Genomic DNA, 19,705 nt, shown 5'->3' with positions numbered 1-19,705 from the left:
ATGATTTATCACGAGACTGACAGATGGACAGACACACAGATCAGTTGATCAGTCAGAAGGATATTAAAATAGTAAAACTGTACAGTTCATCACTCTCCCATAGCCTTTTATCTTTTTTCCTTTTTTTTCTATTTCCCATCTTTTTTCTTTTTTCTTTCTTTTTTCTTTCTTTTTTTCTTTCTTTTTCTTTCTTTTTTTTCTTTTTTCTTTCTTTTTTGTTTTTCTCTCTTCTCTTCTCTTCTCTTCTCTTCTCTTCTCTTCTCTTCTCTTCTCTTCTCTTCTCTTCTCTTCTCTTCTCTTCTCTTCCCTTCTCTTCCCTCCTCTCCTCTCCTCTCCTCTCCTCTCCTCTCCTCTCCTCTCCTCTCCTCTCCTCGCCTCGCCTCGCCTCGCCTCGCCTCTCCTCTCCTCTCCTCTCCTCTCCTCTCCTCTCCTCTCCTCTCTCATTTTGAAAAATAAAAAAAAAAAAAAAGAAAACTACTTAATTTCTGGATGTTACTCCTTTGTGAATTAACAGAATTATGCGTCATTGCTTGGTATCTTACTGTACAAAGTCCTTGTTTCCCATTAAAAGCTTCAAGGGTTCACTGTAATTATTTGACAAAAAAGAAATCAGATATGCTTTTAAAGCTATTTATAAATAATTTCACATGCATAGGCTTGTATCTTGGAATCTCCTAATAGTCTGTTCAGGGTCTGTAAAACATAAAGAGGTTTTTACACATCAATTCTTTTAATTTTTTAAAAGCTCCTATGAATTTTTTTCAGGTGGGACAGCATCCAGGCAAAAAGGATTTTTGGGATGCATTCGTTCGTTACGGTTGAATGGAATGGCCCTTGACCTGGAAGAGAGAGCAAAGATAACACCAGGAGTTGAACCAGGCTGTCCTGGACATTGTAGCAGCTATGGTAACCTGTGTCACAATGGTGGAAAATGTAGAGAGAAATACAATGGATTCTCCTGTGACTGTACTTTCTCTGCCTATGCTGGGCCATTCTGTAAGAAAGGCAAGGATGTCTTTTAGCTTTATCAATTGCTGAAAACGGGACCATAGAGTCCAGAACAAGATCTTTACAGCCTTTTAAAGAGATGTTTAAATGCTTGCAAGATATTTAATTTTTACTTAACGTAGAGAATCATTCAACTGAATTTGTTCAGTAAGTGTACATTTTGCTAAACACTGTCTTCCAGAGATACTTTCAACACTGTTTAAAGCAAGAACCACACTACCTGAGAGGATCAGCATCTTTTCTTTAATGTTATGCAACTCCTTTGATTCTTTTATGCTATATTAAAGTTAGGAATGATATCTTTATGAGTAATCTTTTGGATTTCTGTCTTTCAAGTCTTAATCTCAAAACTAAGACTAAGACTAAATTTGGAAAACAAACCAAGATCAGAAGAACCTTAAACTTCTTTTTACTGTAAGAAGAAAGTGAGATCATCAGAAACAGGACTGATCCCAAGTCTTCAGCCATTTTAAAGGAGTTCTTTGGTGATGGTGTCATACTGGTAGATGATCACAAGTCATCAAGTTTGAATTTTAAGAATGGAAGTTTATCTAGAATTTTTGGTATTTGCATATTATTCTGATTTGCTAAAAATGGCTTACTTCCTCCACGTATTAAATTCATTCTGCAACATACTCAGTGGCTTAAATGCCATAACTCCCTGTTCCTCTAGATTAGTGAACACAAAATCTGTCCAGCCACCACTGCCATCACAAGAATATATGACTCATGTGAAGTCCTTCCATATCTATAGCCGTGGAGCTAAAGCCACTGAGTGAGGAATGATACTTTCCCACTTCCCTGCAAATAGCAGAAGAGACTAATGGTCACACTCCATGTTTATTATTCTGCAGGAGCAGAGCAGCTTCTATTGCTAAAAGTGTGGGATGACCTATATTAATAATTTTCAGTCATCTTCTGTCACAGATACTGAGCCAGATTACAGAAATTTCCAGAAAAAGTGTGGAGCTTGTGTGTGACAGGGTAGTCTAAGACAGTTACATTTAGCAGAAAATGGCTGTGAGATATCACAGAGATACAGAAGCCCTCTATGAGTGATTCATCCATAAGAAGAGCACAACTCAGTTTGTATTCTCCTTTTCTTTCTGTAACCTGACCAGTGTCCCACATATGTGTTTCAGGTGTGGCCAAGTTTAATCAATAAGTTAGGATTCAAACTGCTGCATGCATTTCTCTGTAGGAGCAGTATACATACAATACAGGACATATTAGGCTTGAGGACATGGATAAACAGGAAAAAAGCAGAAAGCATGTTTAAAACTAGACAAAAAGAAACACTTATTCCTGCAACTGATATTTAAGACATATGGCTAACTGGACATTTGCTCTAGACCAGGTTGGGTCTTATTTTTCTCTATAGTTCTAAACACTAGTTCCATTTATATGACTTCTTCAGCTTTATGACAATAGTTAAGAATACATTTTATTTTTTTCTGGGGCAGAAAAGGGAAAAAAAGGAGCTTTAGTCTTGTTTTGCATGATATTTAAAAACTGAATTATTTTTTGTTTCAGAGATCTCTGCCTATTTTGGGACTGGCACTTCTGTGACATACAATTTTCAAGAATACTACACCTTAGCAAAAAATTCTAGTTCTCATGCTTCTTCTTTCTATGCTGACATGACACTGAACAGCGAAGCAATTACATTTGCCTTCCGAACAACACGGACACCAAGTTTACTGCTTTATGTCAACTCCTTCTACAAGGAATACCTCTCGGTCATTCTTACCAGAAATGGTGAGTGTTCAGATAGGTCGTCTGGAAACACTAATGAACATCATAGCTGCCAACTCATATTCACTCTGATTCCCAGACCTGAGTCACAAACTAAGCATTGTCCTGTTGTTTCATTAAATGGTATATTTTTTTTTCAGCTGCACCAAGCAATGCTTTTCACATGAAAAACATTTCTCCTACTGTAATTTCAACTTTTACTACTGGCTTTTTTTTGTCAAGTTGGCAAAAATACTTATTTCTGGAAAGCCTTTAGCAATGCAGTAAATTATTTCACTTCTTTTTTTTAATTTTGAAATGAAACTCAAAATATATCTGATCTGCCTGCAACTCACGTGATATATTAATTGCCATCCATATGATAAATAATGAAATAAACTACTTTTTGAAAGTGCATTATCCATTTTCCAAATTAATCAGAGGTCATTTCTTTCAACTAAATTCATAAGCTACTTGTATACCTATGAAAATACACATATATGACTGAAAATACACGTAACATAATTGATGTTTACATTTAAGATGAACATTAAATGTTGGTTGGATCTTACTTTTTCATTCTTTCTTCTATGTCTAGATTTTTTTTTTAAATTATTTTTATTTTTTAATTAAAAAAACCCACAGACTGAGTTGACTCTTTGGGTTTATCAAAGACTCTTTGCAGTCACAGTGGTTCTGTGCTCAAAGAAGTTCCTGTGCTTTCCTGGATACAGATTTGGGTGTAGGATAACTGTAGTATCCACCCTATCATGTGAGGTGGAACACATTTTACTCATGACTGGCCTGGGTCTGGCCTGGGCCTGGCCTGGGCCTTGCTTTCCAAAGGATGAGTAGAAAGCTGTCATCCATCTACAGCTGGGACAGAATCCCTGACAAGGAAAGCACACTGCCTCTGTGTTCCACTGTGAAAGAGTCTCTGTGTGATTATATGGGTGCAGAGATTACACCGGGAGTTAACAGCAAGAAATGGAAACTGAACTAGAAGCAATTAACTACATCCTACTGAATTGTCATCTGGTCAGAGGTTTACAGGTCCAGACAGTGTAAACATTATTCAAGAACAGTACTTGTAAGGTACTGAGTTTTATTTGATAAGTCACATTGACATGAGCTACCAGACCAAGTCTTTCTCAGCTGAACTATATAAGTACTCACTAAAATTTCTGCACAAATTTTAACTCATTATTCATCTTTGTGACAGTTTATGGCTTTGTCACTACATCCTACTTCCAACATTGCTATTACTTTTCATGTTGCCTTCTTTCATTTCTCACTTATGTCAATTCCTCATAGTCAATTCCTTAAATAAATCAAACATTTGTTTTGCTTTTCAAATGCACGTGTGAAGCAGGAGACATTGTATATGATCTACACTGCCTTTTGTGTATGTAGTGTACTATACCTTTTGCTCTATTTATCCCTGCAGGAAGTTTACAGATCAGGTACAAGCTAGATAGCCATCAAAATCCTGATGTCTTCGGCATCAATATCAAAAACATGGCTGATGGACAACTGCAACATGTGAAGATTAACAGAGAGGAGGAAATGCTCTTTGTAGAGGTAATTCAGTTAGGAAAAAAAAAAGTGGATTATCATAAAAAAAATAGAGGATCCAAAGCAAAATGAAATAAATAGTTAAAACAAGGCAACTACCCCCAAATAAACTTATTTTAATATCTCAAGTAAATAATGCAAAGGTTAGCAGACTCATGATGCACAGTGAAAGTCTACATTACACAATCTCTTTGTTGTTCATCTCATCTATTTCAAAAGGTCAATAACTCCTCATCATTTTATATGAAAATACAATAAATTGTTTGGTGGTTAAATTTTCACAATTTATGAAATGTGTATGACTTCTGTGTTCTGTATGAAATATGTACTGCCACATGCTGTCATTTATTTTGGGTCTCACATTTTGGTTTTTGTTTCAAATTACCTATCAAACTACAGTACAAATATATTACCATCTAGATGATAATTTAAGCCTATTTGTCTAATTTTCATTGTTCCTTTTACATCAAAGCAATGTGACTATTAAGGAAAAGATTTTTGTTATTTTTAGGGGAAGTCTGATGATAAAATAGAAATATTTGATTTGCTAATAGTAGATCCTAGCATGTAAAGAAGTCTTCATTTTTTAAATTTAAAAACCTGGATGTTACAAGTTAGTATTTTGAGGCTAGAGCTGAGTTTGCTTAATGATGCATTGGTAGAAGGCTTGAAGGCAAGTAGTTCTAGAGGTACCCTAGGGGCCAGACGATTTACAGTACAATATTTGATCTTTATGAACTAAATGTTGAGTGCCTCTTTTAATGAAAAGAGCCTTTTTCATGTTTTTGAAGGTTTACCATTTTTATTCATCTTATAGATGAAAAAGAAGCAATCAACCAAATCAGTAAGATAAATCAAGGCTTATTAAGTGGGATGCTTAAGAACTATCACAGTTGTAATCAGTGATGTGAGGAAGCCGATCATCTATTTCTTGATTAGTTTTTATGCTAACAAATGTTTCCCTCAGCTTCTTCTACTTTTAACCTTGATCTTATCTGCTTTTTTGAAAACTTTGACTAATATTTCTTCCATTAATTTACTTTGTTTTTCACCACACCGTTCTGCAGGTTAACCAGAATGAAAGAATGAAGTTTATTCTGTCTTCAGGCACAGAATTCAATGCAATCAGGTCTCTCACACTTGGCAAGATTTTAGGTAAGTGGAACACCACAGGGTTTTCTAGATCAAAATATCATCACAGCACATGAAAAATAATAAACCTAATCTCATTGAAAGATATTAGTTGTCTCGGATTTAGTTAGACACTGAGTCACAATCAAGGTAGAAACTTCAGTCTTGTTGAAAGACAAATATAATCATGGGTAAGTACTTCCTGAAAAATGATCAAGTAGGTTCCATTAAAAATAATTTCACACTTCTCTCTCTCATTTTGCAATCAAGCATTATGAAACATCACTTTTTTTTTTTTTTTTTTTTTACCCTCAGGAAAAAATAAATCACTGTGAAATCATACAAAAATGCCATAGAATACTACTAATCATGTACTGTATTGAAAAACATTCTGTGATTAGATTTTTATGTAAACAGTTAGGGATAAGGTAATGTAAGCAAAAACTTTCTTGGAGTTGCTCTTTAAAAACAAGTTAAGCTATGTCAAAATAATTTTTTCTAGTGATGACTTATCAAAAGCTGTCTGTTTGTATGTAGTAATGTTCAAAATGGAATTTACCTATCTACAATTACCATTTTGTCAATTTTGTTAAAATAAAATATCCTGACCTAAAATTCTCAATATCATTTTATTTTCCTATTCATCACATTGAGAAAACTCCACAATAGAGGAAGATGTGGTGCTGGTGAAAAGTTAAAGGATATTTCTTTTTCCTCTAAAATAATTTCCTAGAATCACAAAATGGTTTGGGTTGGAAGCGACCTTAAAGATAATCTAGTTCCAAACCCCTGCCATGGGCAGGGACACCTTCCACTAGACTAGGTTGCTCAAAGCCCCATCCAACCTGGCCTTGAACACTTCCAGGAATGGGGCATCCACAGCCTCTCCAGGTAACCTGTTCCAGTGCCTCACCACCCTCACAGTCAAGAATTTCCTCCTTACATCTAATATAAATATACCCTTTTTCAGTTTAAAGCCATTACCCCTTGTCCTATCACAACATGCCCTTGTAAAAAGTCCCTCTCCAGCTTTCTTGTAGGCCCTCTTTAGGTACTGGAAGGCTGCTATAAGGTCTCCCTACAGCCTTCTCTTCTCCAGGCTAAGCAATCCCATCTCTCTCAGCCTGTCTTCGTAGAAGAGGTGCTCCAGCCCTCTGGTTATCTTTGTGGTACTCCTCTGGGCTCACTCCAACAGGTCCATGTTTTTCTTGTGTTGGTAACCCCAGATCTGGATGTACTACTCCACGCGGGGTCTCACAAGAGTGGAGTAGAGGGGCAGGATCACATTCCTTGACCTGCTAGCCATGCTTCTTTTGATGCAGCCCAGGATACAACTAGTTTTCTGGGCTACAAGCACACATTGCCAGTTCATATCCAATTTTTCATCCACCAGTATCCTCAAGTCCTTCCCCTCAGGGCTGCTCTCAATCCCTTCATCCCCCAGCCTGTATTGATACCAGGTGTTGCCCTGACCCAGGTGCAGGACCTTGCACTTGATCTTGTTGAACTTCATGAGCTTCACATTGGCCCACTTCTCAAGTCTGCCAGGGTCCCTCTGGATGGCATGTCTTCCCTCTAGTGAATCAACTGCACCACTCAGCTTAGTGCCACCCACAAATTTGCTGAGGATGCACTCAATCCTACTGTCTATGTCATTAATAAGGATATTGAATAGTACTGGTCCCAGCATGGACCCCTGAGGGACACCACTTGTTACTGATCTCCTTTTAAACATTGAGCTGTTGCATGCAACTATTTGGATAAGGCCATCCAGCTAATTCCTTATCCATATCAGATATATGGTTGTGTTTTTCAGTTCTGAGATTATTATCTGGAAGAGGTGGAAAAAAAAATTTAATATATAAAATGCATACAGTGGTAACTGTTTTCAAAATGATGGTAATAAAATGCTAAGTAGCTTAAAATTCATTAAGTAATGAAATTTAAAGATCATATTTATAGACTTAAAAAAAAATCCTAATTATTGTTTAGTTGTGATTATTTGGAAGAATCACAGTGTAGCTAATATGTTTTCTTACTGGAAAAATAACTATGGACCTCTATCATACACAGAAATGTATATTACTTTTGAAACATTGATTTTCTTTACAGAACTCACAGTCCAGAAAAGGACTACTATGTAGGTATGCACAGAGAATGGAAAAGAGAATGATCATTTAAGCATAACTTTAAAGCATTATTAGCTGAAATATAAACTACTAGAAGAGAATAATTTAAAATATTTCAAAACCCCACAAAGAGATGGTAAAACTGAATCAGGAATTTATAGTGTTTTGAAGTGTAGTAGTCAATTGCAGTCACACTCATATAAGGGTAATACCAGACCAGTACAGAATTAAAGTTTTTTTATCTTTGTCAAGAAATTCCATATCAAAGCTTGCACAAATTTACTTTAAAATGTATTTGATGCAATGTATTGAAATGCACATTTTTAGGCAAATAAAAGTCTCTTTTTATCAGGACTAATGTCTCTTCCAAAGAAACGACACTGTTATAAAAGTTCAGAGGTGGGAATTTGTTCAGTTATATGATGGCTTTGCATCACTACGGTAGTGTGAAGCATGGAGTTACAATGACCTGCAGGGGCACTCAGCCCAATTTGGCTCAGTTTACAGAATCTGTCTTGAAGAAAACATATACTTCTCTCCCTTTCAAAGGAGAGATGCTATTGAAGACCTGCTGTTTCTTTTATAAATCTGACTGCATTGGGTCCTGAATCCTGTGAAGTCATGTCTAGAGGTGGAAGGAGACTTTACGAAGGCAGTGGAAAAAAAGTAATGAGTGTTTGCTTCAGCAAAGAGGTCAAAACAGAAGGAGCAACAAAATATGAAATCATGTATTTCTTTACTTTGCAATGATGTTCAGGAAAAAAACACAGGTTTTAAAATAAGCCAGAAATCTATGGGTTTTCTACAAATGTTCTTCAGTTGGAGAAGTATTTGTCTGAGCTCTTCTGCAGTTGTACATAGCTCAGTTTTTTTGTTGAAAGCAAATGTGAGAGTTAGCTGCTGAACTAGTTTTGAATTCCCAGGGAAAAAAAAAAATAAGAAAAAAAAAAAAAATCAGTGTTCTTCCTCACTTCCCAGAACCTTAGCCTTCCAATTTAAAGACTTCTGAATTTATGTTATGCAAGATTGTGACAAATAGTCAGGAAGCTAAACTGTGTTGGGACTCAGCAAAATATTGGAAGGTTAAGTGGTAAGGGAAAAGAGAAGCGGCACACTCAGCCACATAGTTCACAGGATACAGTCCAGAGAGCTCCTTACATTTTTTTTTTCCTTCTAAGAAGATAATTTCTCTCAAAGCACCCCACACTGTAAGAAGGCTGTAGAAACCTCTCTTTTTACAGCAACCCACTAATGAAGTAATTTACTTCCACTGAGTAAAGCCACATTTGCCCAGGACAAAGCTTCCTAGGCTTCCCCAGGGTGAAGGTGGAGAGCTATGGCAATGTTTTTTTCCTCAGTGAGAGCTGTTTACCTTTCCATGCCAACTGAGACAAAGATAGGCTTTCAGCAAGATTTACTTAGGTCTGATTTTATACACAAATTTTCACCAGCTTAAGAAAATGTGTGATTTGAAGTCCATTCACTTAAACAAAGGTATCATACTGAATATGGACATCTCCAACAATGTAATAATTGGTTATTTCACTAATAAATAAAACCAAATTTTCAATAGACTTTTAATAAGAAAGACTAGGTTAAACCAGTAAACTATTTTGTATCCACATTTGAAATGGAATTTCTGTGTATTCAAACTGTTCCATTCTATTTGTAGTGAAATTGTCCTTTCTTACATTGGTTTATTCATCTCTGAAATTATAAGATTGTATAATTTAGTTCTGTCTTTATGGGAATATCTTTGAGGATAATTAATAATTACAGAGCTTGCTTAAGAGCTCTAATTATTATAGTTTTACTGATAAAAGAAAGGTAGAATTGCAAAACTCTCACTGTGCTCCACTGATATGTAAAAATATAGTGATAATTCAAATTGTTAATTTTACAATCAGCTTTTTAAAACAATAATGTCTGGGTACTCTGAAAAAGTGCAGCAGTGAAGCACATGCTAAATAATAGTTGCTTTAAAAATGTCCATTTCTCTCTATGCAGCTTTTTCTACTATATGAATTTAGGATTCATATAGTAATAAAACAATAAAATTCAGTCCTTTAAAGCTGGTTTAGAAAAGCCTTTAATATAAGTCTGTTAGTACAAAATATGCATTTTTATGCACAATCTAAAGTACATATAATTGTACTCCAACAAATTTATATGAATTTTTTTTTCATCAGATTTTTAATTTAGTCAGCCAAGTTTGTCAAGTTTTACTTCCAATACCGAAGTTTTTCAGGATAATTATTTGGGGAAAGAGGAAGTTTCTAGAGCCTTGCAATTTGGGGCAAAATACCAGTATTTAAAATATAAATATTCAGGGATTTAATGGAGATATTTTAGTTTGATGAAATAATTCTGTTTGAAAAATATTTGGCTTCTAATGTGTTATTTTTAAGTTTTTTTTCTACTCAATCTCAGCAGTGCGATAAATGACAGTTCCACAAAATATATCCACTTGTGACTCCTGGTTGCTGGATTTCTTTTGTTGAAAAAGCAGCAAAAAGTATCAAAGACAGAACTATTACTTCCTGTTAATTAAACTGCTTTATTTACTGGCATTTTTTTCAGCAGTAAACTGCTGAAACAAATACAAAAATAATGAAAAGGGGCCTAAACCATTTTGGAGTGTTTTTAAAGGGTATTTTTTTATACACAAAAATTAGAAAAATAATTGTTTAATTGCATATTTTTCAGTAATTTATCTTCTTGTGGTCACTTCAATATGAACCATAAGTAAATGTCAGTAAAATAATGTATTTCTTCATATTAAAAAAAAAAGTAACAACATAGTGGCATTTATGTGGTCACATATTAGCCATAGGAAAAAAAAAAAAGAAGCAATGACCATATCTGATTCAACTGAAATCAGTGGGTGTATAGGCATAATTAGTTTCAGCTGTAATAAATTAAATTTATTTAATGTAAATAGCCTGGCCATAATAAAATTTTCATACAGGCTTGTTGCACAAATGTGAGATTTTATGGCAGTCCATTCCAAGCACATTGTTAGTACCCACAGCTGGTAATTTAAATGTGAAAGTCAAATATGCATTATTTTTTTCTACTGAGCAGATTCATTGAATCATAGAATCATATAATATCTTGAGTTGGAAGGGACCCATAAGGATCATCAAGTCCAATCCCTGCTCCTCACAGGACTACCTAAAAATAACCATATGAGTAAGAGCAACATCCAGACTCTGCTTGAACTCTGACAGGCTTGGTGCCATGACCACTTCCCTGAGGAGTCTGTTCCAGTGACCAACCACCCTCTCAGTGAAGAACCTTTTCCTAATGTCCAGTCTGAACTTCCCCTGACATAGCATCATTCCATCTCCTCATGTCCTATTGCTGGTCACCAGAGAGAGGAGATCAGCGCCTCCCTCTCCACTGTGCCCCTCTTGAGGCAGTTGCAGACTGCCATGAGGTCACCCCTCAGCCTTCTCTTCTCCAAGCTGAACAAACCCAGTGACCTCAGCTGCTCCTTGAGACCTTTCACCAACTTGGTTGCCCTCCTCTGGACACACTCTAATAGTTTGATGTCCTTCTTATATTTAGGTGCCCAAAACTGCACACAGGACTTGAGGTAGTGTCACACCAGCACAGTGTGGAGTGTGACAATCATCTCCCTTGACCAGCTAGCTATGCTGTGCTTGATGCACCCCAGTACATGGTTGGCCCTTTTGGCTGCCAGGACACACTGTTGACTCATATTCAACTTGGTATCAACCCAAACCCCCAGATCTCTTTCTGCAGGGCTGCTCTCCAGTCTCTCATCCCCTAATTTGTATGTATAAATAGGATTACCCCATCCCAGGTGGAGAATCTTGCAGTTGCTCTTGTTAAATTTTATACTGTTGGTCATTGCCCAGCTCTCTAGTCTATCCAGATCTCTCTGTATGGTCCCTACCTTTGAGGGAGTCCACAGCTCCTCCTCATTTAGTATCACTGGCAAACTTATTTAATGTACGTTTGACTTCTGCATCCAGATAATTTATAAGAACATTAAAGAGCTCTGGCCCTAAAATTGTGTGCTGGGGAACTCCACTGCTGTCTGGCCACCAGCCTGTTGCAACCCCATTTTCTATAACTCTCTGAGCCTGACCTGCCAGTCAATAGTTCACCCAATGTATTATGGACTTGTCTAATTTTGAGACAAGATAAGATTATTCAGGAACATGAAAAATTTTGAAATCTTCACCATCATAAAAGTAGAAACGTCAAAGCCAGTCTTTCAATTGCACAGTCCTTATCTTAAAATGTTCTGCTAGAATCTGTACGTCTGCTGACTTTCAGTATTACTTCACAGAGGAAAGATGGTTGAAACAGAATTCAGGAAAGAAGGTTATTGAGTTTGTGTTTTGCTTTTGCTTTTTTTTTTGAAGGCAATGTAAGTGGAGTAATTTTGTCTTTCTTTGCTGAAAAAAATTGAGTACCCTTAGCAAATGACTTGCTATAAAGATGCTTAAGGATGCATAGCTGCAGTTTACTATAAAATACAGTCACTGATAAACAACTTGTGTGTGTGTCATTTTTAGTCAGTTAAATTTGACTTAAGCAGTAAAGTGGAGAAGGGTCTGTGTTCCCTAAGCTTTATCACTTTTACCAGGAAGATTGCTTGATCTAATAAAAAGTTTTACTTTACACTAGCAGTACTTTCCAATTAATGAGTCAAGTAAACTCTAAGGATTTTAAATATCTAATTTCCTTTCATATTGTACTTTGTTTATGAAATGTTTTGTATAAGAAACTAGAAAATAATAGAAAACCTTCACTCTTAAGGTTTTTGATCCTACTTATAGTTAGAGATACATACTTTTATCACAGGGAGTTTGGGACATTTTTTCTTGCCACCTCAGGTTAGTCTTTTTCTTAAGACATCCAGATCTAGTAGATCCTTCAGTGCAGTGAGGCAATCATCAGAAACAGTGTATGATACATAGAGAACAGAGGCAGTTAAACATCCAACATTTTATGTAATCCGTCAGTGTAGGTGAGCAGACTCTTGGTTGGCATCCATCTATCTAACAATACATCATCATTGCAAGAAGTAGAGAGTAGCTGAGGAGAAAGATACAGTGTTATTTTGCAACATTCTACTAAAAGCCGTTAGCCCTATTTTCACTGTTAACCTAATTGTATTGAGGAGTGCATCATACATTAGTATTTAACATTGTTATGGTAGCCATTGTAAAGATCACAAGTTCACTCATGGGTTTTAGGATAAGTTGGAGGTAGAAATGAATGAGATGAAATTCCCATTTTATTTGCACAAAACTTGAAAACTTACTTCCCTTAAGAGTCATCTTTGAATGATTAGAACTTCCTGAGTTTTTGCTTAAATTAGAACTGTCAGTGTAAATAAACTGTTTTCCATTTCCAAAGTACTGCATTAGAAAGCATTAGCGAGCATTAGCTGGTGAATAATTAGAGAGTTCTAACAGGGTACATGCATTCAGAAAGGCAGCTGAGGAGACTAAGAGGGGAGGGTTTTTTCTTCTTTTTTTTTCTTTTTTTTTTTTTTTTTCCTTGGTGGGAAAGATAATGGTATCATGTTTAAAATGTAAAGTGGAACAACATTCATTTTTTTAGAATTTCATAGAAAAGATCTTGATGGATTTACAGGATCTGAGGTCTTCAGAGGTTTTTTGTTTTGACAGACTTGATGGTGATGGGATGGAGTAGACATATGAATCTGTGGAAATAATATGATCCAATAATGTACATATTTATGAGAAGAAATCTAATAAAATATGTATTTTTCATGAAAGCATGCTTCATCTTTATCTTTTGCAGAATGAAAAAGTGTTGCATTTTAATTTAAACATTTTAGTTACATTTGAATCTTTTTGCTTTGGAACTTGCTCTAGTAAGTTAAAAGCATTTCCCTCAGCAGACTAGCAACTGTCACCTGTCAAAAAAAAAGAAAGGGTTGAATGTATCTGACTGTCTTTTCATTAAAGACAGACAAGAAAGGGATTCAGTGAATCTACATATGTTGCTGTAACTCAAATATACTCAGGGAAACACAGGTTAATTATTCATTTGTTCTTCTGTCGCTTTATTTTGTACATTTGCACTATGATTAATTATGTTCTGTTCCTTTTGATTAACAGAAAACAGCGATGTAGATGAGGAGACTATGAAGGCAAACTCTCAGGGGTTTACTGGATGTCTCTCTTCAGTGCAGTTTAACCACATTGCTCCTTTGAAGGCTGCATTGCACCACAGCAGCTCAGCCCCTGTCATTGTAAAGGGACGCTTCACTGAATCCAACTGTGGTACTTTAACTGGAGCTGACTCAACATCAAGTGAAACAACCCATTCATTTGCAGGTAGCATATGGTTATCACTTGTTCTGATCTCTGAAACAAAATCTAAATAGAGTACTCATGATGTGATTCAGAACTTCTTTTTTTTTTCCATGTGGATTAACATCTCAGGAGTATTTTGAAAAATAATTCTCTTTTATATGTACTTACTTCCTTTTCTCTAACCTTTCTCTTCTCTGAATGTTTACTTCTTTATCTCTGCAAAGTATCATCTACATCAATGTTCTTATTTGCGTGCTTATGGACCCGCACCACTGCCACTTTACCATACCGTACATGAGCTGTAACCATGTGAGAATTTCTTGAAAACCCTTCTTCTATTTGTCTGTCATTTTCCTTTTTTTCTGCTGCAGATCACTCTGGACCAATAGATGAGGGAGAGCCATTAGCTAATGCAATCAGAAGTGACTCTGCAATTATTGGAGGTAATAGGGACTATAACAACTCCACGGGAACCTTTTTTTTCTAGTAACTGTGAGTCTTTCAATGCTGAAGTGAAGTCAGTTTAGTTTTGTTTGCATAAGGAAACTAGTCAAAAGGCTTCATTTTATTACAAGTGGTACACAGTAAAAAATCAAGCGTAGTTTTAAAATTTAAACAATAGCTCTCATATTTTCTTCTTACATATATTTATGCCATGACTGATTCTATACATTGGAACATTCTGCTGAAACACAAGATACTAAGAACAGGTTTCCAACTTGCCTAATGCTAGTGTCTATGACTTTAAAAAGTAAGTGGATATGTTGTGACAAATGGCATATATTTAAGAATGAACAATCTTTGCTCCTTGACTATGCCAAAAAAATCACATTTTGCTACACAAGTTAAAAATCTTCTTTAATAGATCTGAGCAACACAGTTTTTTCTTGAGAAAATGGGGTCTAACACTGCTTGAATCAATCCTTTGACAGACTGAAGCAAGTTTCATTTTGGTTCTACATTTGGAAAGCAATGTACTCTTGGACAGATTATCACCTGCATTACTTAACAGCTTAAAAATGAAATGCATGTTAAAATAATAATAATAAAAAATAATTACTGTTGGTTTGAAATACCATTTCTCCTCCATTTTCTTACTATTTCTTTTGGCTACTTTTATCAGCTTAAATAGACTACAAATGATCATCCACAAACTTTTTTCAAAACATTTTTAACAAAGGAATAGAAAATGAGCCATCTACAGTTCAATTGCTCCTAAAGTGAACATGTTGACAGTCCCTTTACTTCTTATGCCTATCAGAACAAATATGGTATAAAGCTTGGGACAGAAGTCTTGTGCTTAAAGTACAGGACTGATAATCAGGATAGGCAAGTTCAATTACTGTGTCTTTCTGATTGACCATCCTTAAGCCAAGACCCATCTCTGTTGTAGTGGGGAAGTTCTATCTCTTTAGCAGGAGTAAAGAGTACGCAAGTCAGCCTTGACAGGGAGAGCTTGGGATTGGGGACCCTCAGGACAATTTCAATTCCTGTCACAGGTATCAGAGCAAGTGTATGACTATGTCAGTTCAGTTTTTTTCTTTCACAGAATAGTATTGTCTCTTGTGAGAATCTTCTCCTGGGAGAATTTCTGGTGGTATTTCTTCTCTTGGGTGGATGTGAGGGAAGGAAACTTCACTCATGAAGATGGTATTTTCACAGTATAATTCAGTGTTTCAATTTCTGTTAGATACTTCAACAGAAAGAGGGCAGGGGGAAGGAAAGGTCAACCCCTCCATCTTTTAAATTCTGAGTAGGTTTCCTTTCTAAGGGTTTTAAAAACCTCAGCAGACAAATGACATAGTGAGATTTAGCTGAATAAAGCTGTCAAGGCTTCTCACTGAGGAAAAAAGCATTTAGGTCTATGGAAGGTGGAGTTAAGATAAGAACCTGCAGTCAGCTCTGTGTCTGCCATTTAAATAATGGTAACTGCCATGGTCAGTGCCTGGCAACACCACACTGCATGGTCAGTGACCTTTAGCATAGTAGTGCTAAAGGTACTAAAATAAGAGGTAATAAAACCTAGAAGCTTCCTTGCTTGTAAAGTCATACTTATCTCTGTATATTTTTATACATACAAACTGAGAATTTTACCACTGAATTCAGTGAGGTCAGAATTTAAATATATGGTTTCTAAGTTCTTCTACATATCTAACTTTGTAAAAAATTACTTTGCTGTTTCAAAAGATAAGTATTATTTTACATAAGTATCTGTACATAAAGATCACTTTAGGTACTAGGTAATTTAGTGTGGGTGGGGATTTTTAAGTGTACTAACAACAAAGAAATTTTTGAACTTCAAGGTACAATAGTTGCAGTCTTTTTAAGATACTAATAACCTCACAATTTTATTGTTATTAAACACATTTGGGAATATGCACTCACAATTTTTCTACTGCTTAACTATCGTTGTTTAAATGTCAAAATAAAGCAAGCTGTACAACACTCAGTAAAAGTTTAATGTAAGTACCCTTAAATGAGTATAACTGAGAACTGTACCAATTCAGCTACCTCAGACAGGCAAGTTTATAGACAAGCCTTTGCAGGGGGCATGGAGTTGACTGTGAAACAAAGGTATAACTGTTCTATTTAACCTAAATAAGAACAAGATTTACTCAGATTATAGACTCTATCATGGAGAAGAAGGTACCACACAAAAAAGTTTCTATTCCTACCATTAAGGATGGCTGCTCATATCAGAAAATGAAAAAAATGACAAATGCTGAATTTTGGTTGGTCTGGTTTTATTTATAGCACTAAGAGACTATGTATTTTTATTTTTCTTGCAGTAATGGCCAAGTTATGCAGCAGATTTTTCCTTCATCTAGTACAGCTAAGCCATTGCATTACAACTGTTTCCCAGACTCTTAGTACTTTTTTCCTCCCTACAGCCTGGTCTTGCTTTCTGCCTCTTTGACAAGCACTTTCTGCTTCCCTTCTATTTCATTTCTGCTCAAATTCATCTCCTGCCCAACCCCTGACTCATGAACTTGAGGGCCTGAGACCATTGTAGAGGATGAATGAGGAAGAGAGGAGATGGGTAGGAATTCAGTAAGGTCATGCTTATCTCTGTGGAAAGTATCTCTTTCCTCACTGTTCCTAATCTGCTGCACTAGGAACAGCATGCCCTGGTAACAGTTCAATAAATCTTAAATAGTCACCTTTAAAACTAAGTGCCCATTCTATTTAATCTCTTATATGTTAGATATGTAGCACATACTGTACTTGATGAGTCCCCTATATAAGGCTTATGCTCCTGTCCCTTTTCTTTCTAACTGATCAGCTAGAATACCATAATGGAGGTGTCTGTACTGGTGATGATTTTACCCTACCATATGAGGCTATTAAAGTTGTCGGGAAAGGAAGCCTGCTCACTATGACCTGTGTAGGCAGGGACCTTGTTTACTTATGAACCAAAGGTCATGCAGCCATGCAAAGTAAAAACACACCCAAGATGTCAGAACAAGTGCCACAAACCTGAAAGGAAGGAGTCAAACCTATATTTCACCCTGAACATGAAGTGAGCCTTGATTTTATTATTTTAGTATTTTAACCAGTGTCTATTCATTACAATGATGCAGTTACAAAAATATAAGCCCTAGCTAATGTAGATCGTAAAAATCTCTTCATCCCATATGATGTACCAAAGGCGGTCAGAGTTGGGATTTTCTTCCATGAGGCAGAATAAACATTAGAATTTCTGTCCCATTTGACCTGACAATAGGTGGCTATAAACACTGGCCAATTTCCACTGGAGTCCCTATAATGAAATGTTTTATATTTTCCTTTATAAATTCTTCTTATCAACTGCACTTTTTAGTCAGAACCAGTTATCTCATCTGTGGTCTGAACTAATTTGTGTGGAGTACTGGATATGAATGGGACTAATTCTATGCAACTATTTTTACTACAAAAGGTCTGAGGCTTGGTGGTTTTGGTGTGCACAGGCAGAGTTGATAGAGGACCTGGTTCAGAATTCCAGATTCATACCTTTGTTCTTACCTTGTTCTGCTCTGCCTTTGCTCTCCAGGTTCCCTCCCCAGACCTGCAGCCATGTTAGGAGAGCTGACTGGCAGGTGAAAGCTGATGATCAGACATGTTCCCTTCCCTCCTGATGACATGTGGTGTGAGAAAGGGTCATGAGCAACATGAGTGACTGAGGAAAGGGACAGTATTGTCTAATACTCATAGGAGTTGGGGAAAAGGAGAAAGTCATAGTAGTCCCCTTTGTGCTGTCCCATTGTCTGGAAGGAAAGCCCCTGAAGAACAGCTCCTCAAATCCACCGTGGCTTGACTTCCCAGCCTGGCAGAATGGTAGAGGCTGATGGTGAAGGATGGAAAGACACCCTCTTACCTACAGTACCCTAAGGCCCTTACTGGTCTTCCATTCAAAAGTTTCAAAAATTATAGTATTCTGTGGATTTTTTTTTTTTATTAGTACTCTGCAAAATTTCAAAACAATCACCATGAATCTTATACTAAAATGCTGTTTCTGGTTTGAAATGAGCCATGGCTTCTTATTTCTCAGGCTTCCCTGCAACTCCCTCCATTATGTGATGGAGTCATTCCTTCTTTGTCCTGCTCTCTGGCCCATGCATTATTATGTGTCCATCCTTTCACTTGAATTTTTTCTCTTTTCTTCTCCTAGGTGTGATAGCAGTCGTGATATTCATCCTACTTTGCATCACTGCCATAGCCATACGCATTTATAAAAAAAAAGGCATATACTCAAAAAATGAGTCAAAAGGATCTGAAAATGAAGACAGTGCTGAATCTGCACTGAAAAGTGAGCTCAGCATGCAAAACACAGCCAATGAAAATCAAAAGGAATACTTCTTCTGATTGGCATTCATGATTTAATTTAATATAATAATGTGACAGTCTGACTTTCTTGCTAAGCCAGGGGCTCTCAATGGATAGAAAAAGCTCTTGCACTCTACAGTAAATGCAATGGATTTGAGACTTATTATACTACATATGTTCAGTCTCAGTGATTGCTGTAGGGGGCCTCTTTAAATTACATGCATTCCTTAGCTGTTATACCGTAAATGCATTTTATGTAACAGTGAATTAGATATTGTAACCAATTTCATTGTTGGTAGTTTCCAACTGTTCTGATGTGACCTTCTACAACTGAAGTTTAATGTACATACTGAATTTGATTTTTGAATGGGGAAAATTGTTATGAAGTTATTCCTATCTTTTTCTTTAAAGTTTGATTCTGGGATTTTGTTCAAGGTGAAAGGTGGATTCTAATACTTTGTGTTGCTAAAGAATGTGTTTCATTGTAGTGGTCCCTCTTACTTCCTCAAACTGAAAATGCCTTTTGAACTGCTCTTGGCTGGTGTCAGCATCTGCTTGTGAGCCATGGATTTTGGTGTCCCAAACAAACTGTATTTCTCTCCCCTGGGATGTGACCAGTGTCATCACTATCCCTTCTTTTTGGCAAGCCTAGCAGGCCTTAAAACTGCAGGGTGCACAATGTGTTGAAATGCTGTACAGTCTCTTTTGCAATAGGTTTTTACTTATGGTCACGTGATGGCACCAAGAGACTCATGCACATTCTAAGCATTTTAAATAAAATTGGGATCACAAAAGGCAAGACATTTGCTTGGAAAGATCAAGTAATATATTAACAATAGTTAAGTTGCCATGAGTGAACACACCAGAAGATGATCAAGTTTATTTTCCCTGGACATTACTGATGCTTATTCTGTCAAGAAGTAATGCTCTGTGCACTATCTGGGACATATTCTCTGAAAACATTGTATCTATGATATGCTCCAGACCTCAAGATTAAGT

General features: G+C 36.3%; 1 protein-coding gene across 1 annotated transcript in view; it reads left to right on the top strand.

Annotated features, from left to right (window-relative positions):
* CNTNAP4 (contactin associated protein family member 4) overlaps window positions 1-18,745 on the top strand; it is a 250,869-nt gene extending 232,124 nt beyond the window's left edge. Inside the window, exons 18-24 of the mRNA XM_075019693.1 lie at window positions 766-1,005; window positions 2,542-2,766; window positions 4,190-4,323; window positions 5,385-5,472; window positions 13,706-13,924; window positions 14,275-14,346; window positions 18,552-18,745. Coding sequence (XP_074875794.1) covers window positions 766-1,005; window positions 2,542-2,766; window positions 4,190-4,323; window positions 5,385-5,472; window positions 13,706-13,924; window positions 14,275-14,346; window positions 18,552-18,745 — 1,172 coding nt within the window. The remainder of the gene's footprint in view (window positions 1-765; window positions 1,006-2,541; window positions 2,767-4,189; window positions 4,324-5,384; window positions 5,473-13,705; window positions 13,925-14,274; window positions 14,347-18,551) is intronic.
* Window positions 18,746-19,705: the final 960 nt, after the last annotated feature.

Source organism: Buteo buteo, chromosome Z (assembly GCF_964188355.1).
Source record: "Buteo buteo chromosome Z, bButBut1.hap1.1, whole genome shotgun sequence".
NCBI classification, from domain to species: Eukaryota; Metazoa; Chordata; class Aves; order Accipitriformes; family Accipitridae; genus Buteo; species Buteo buteo.
This window is presented reverse-complemented; position numbering and strand designations above follow the sequence as displayed.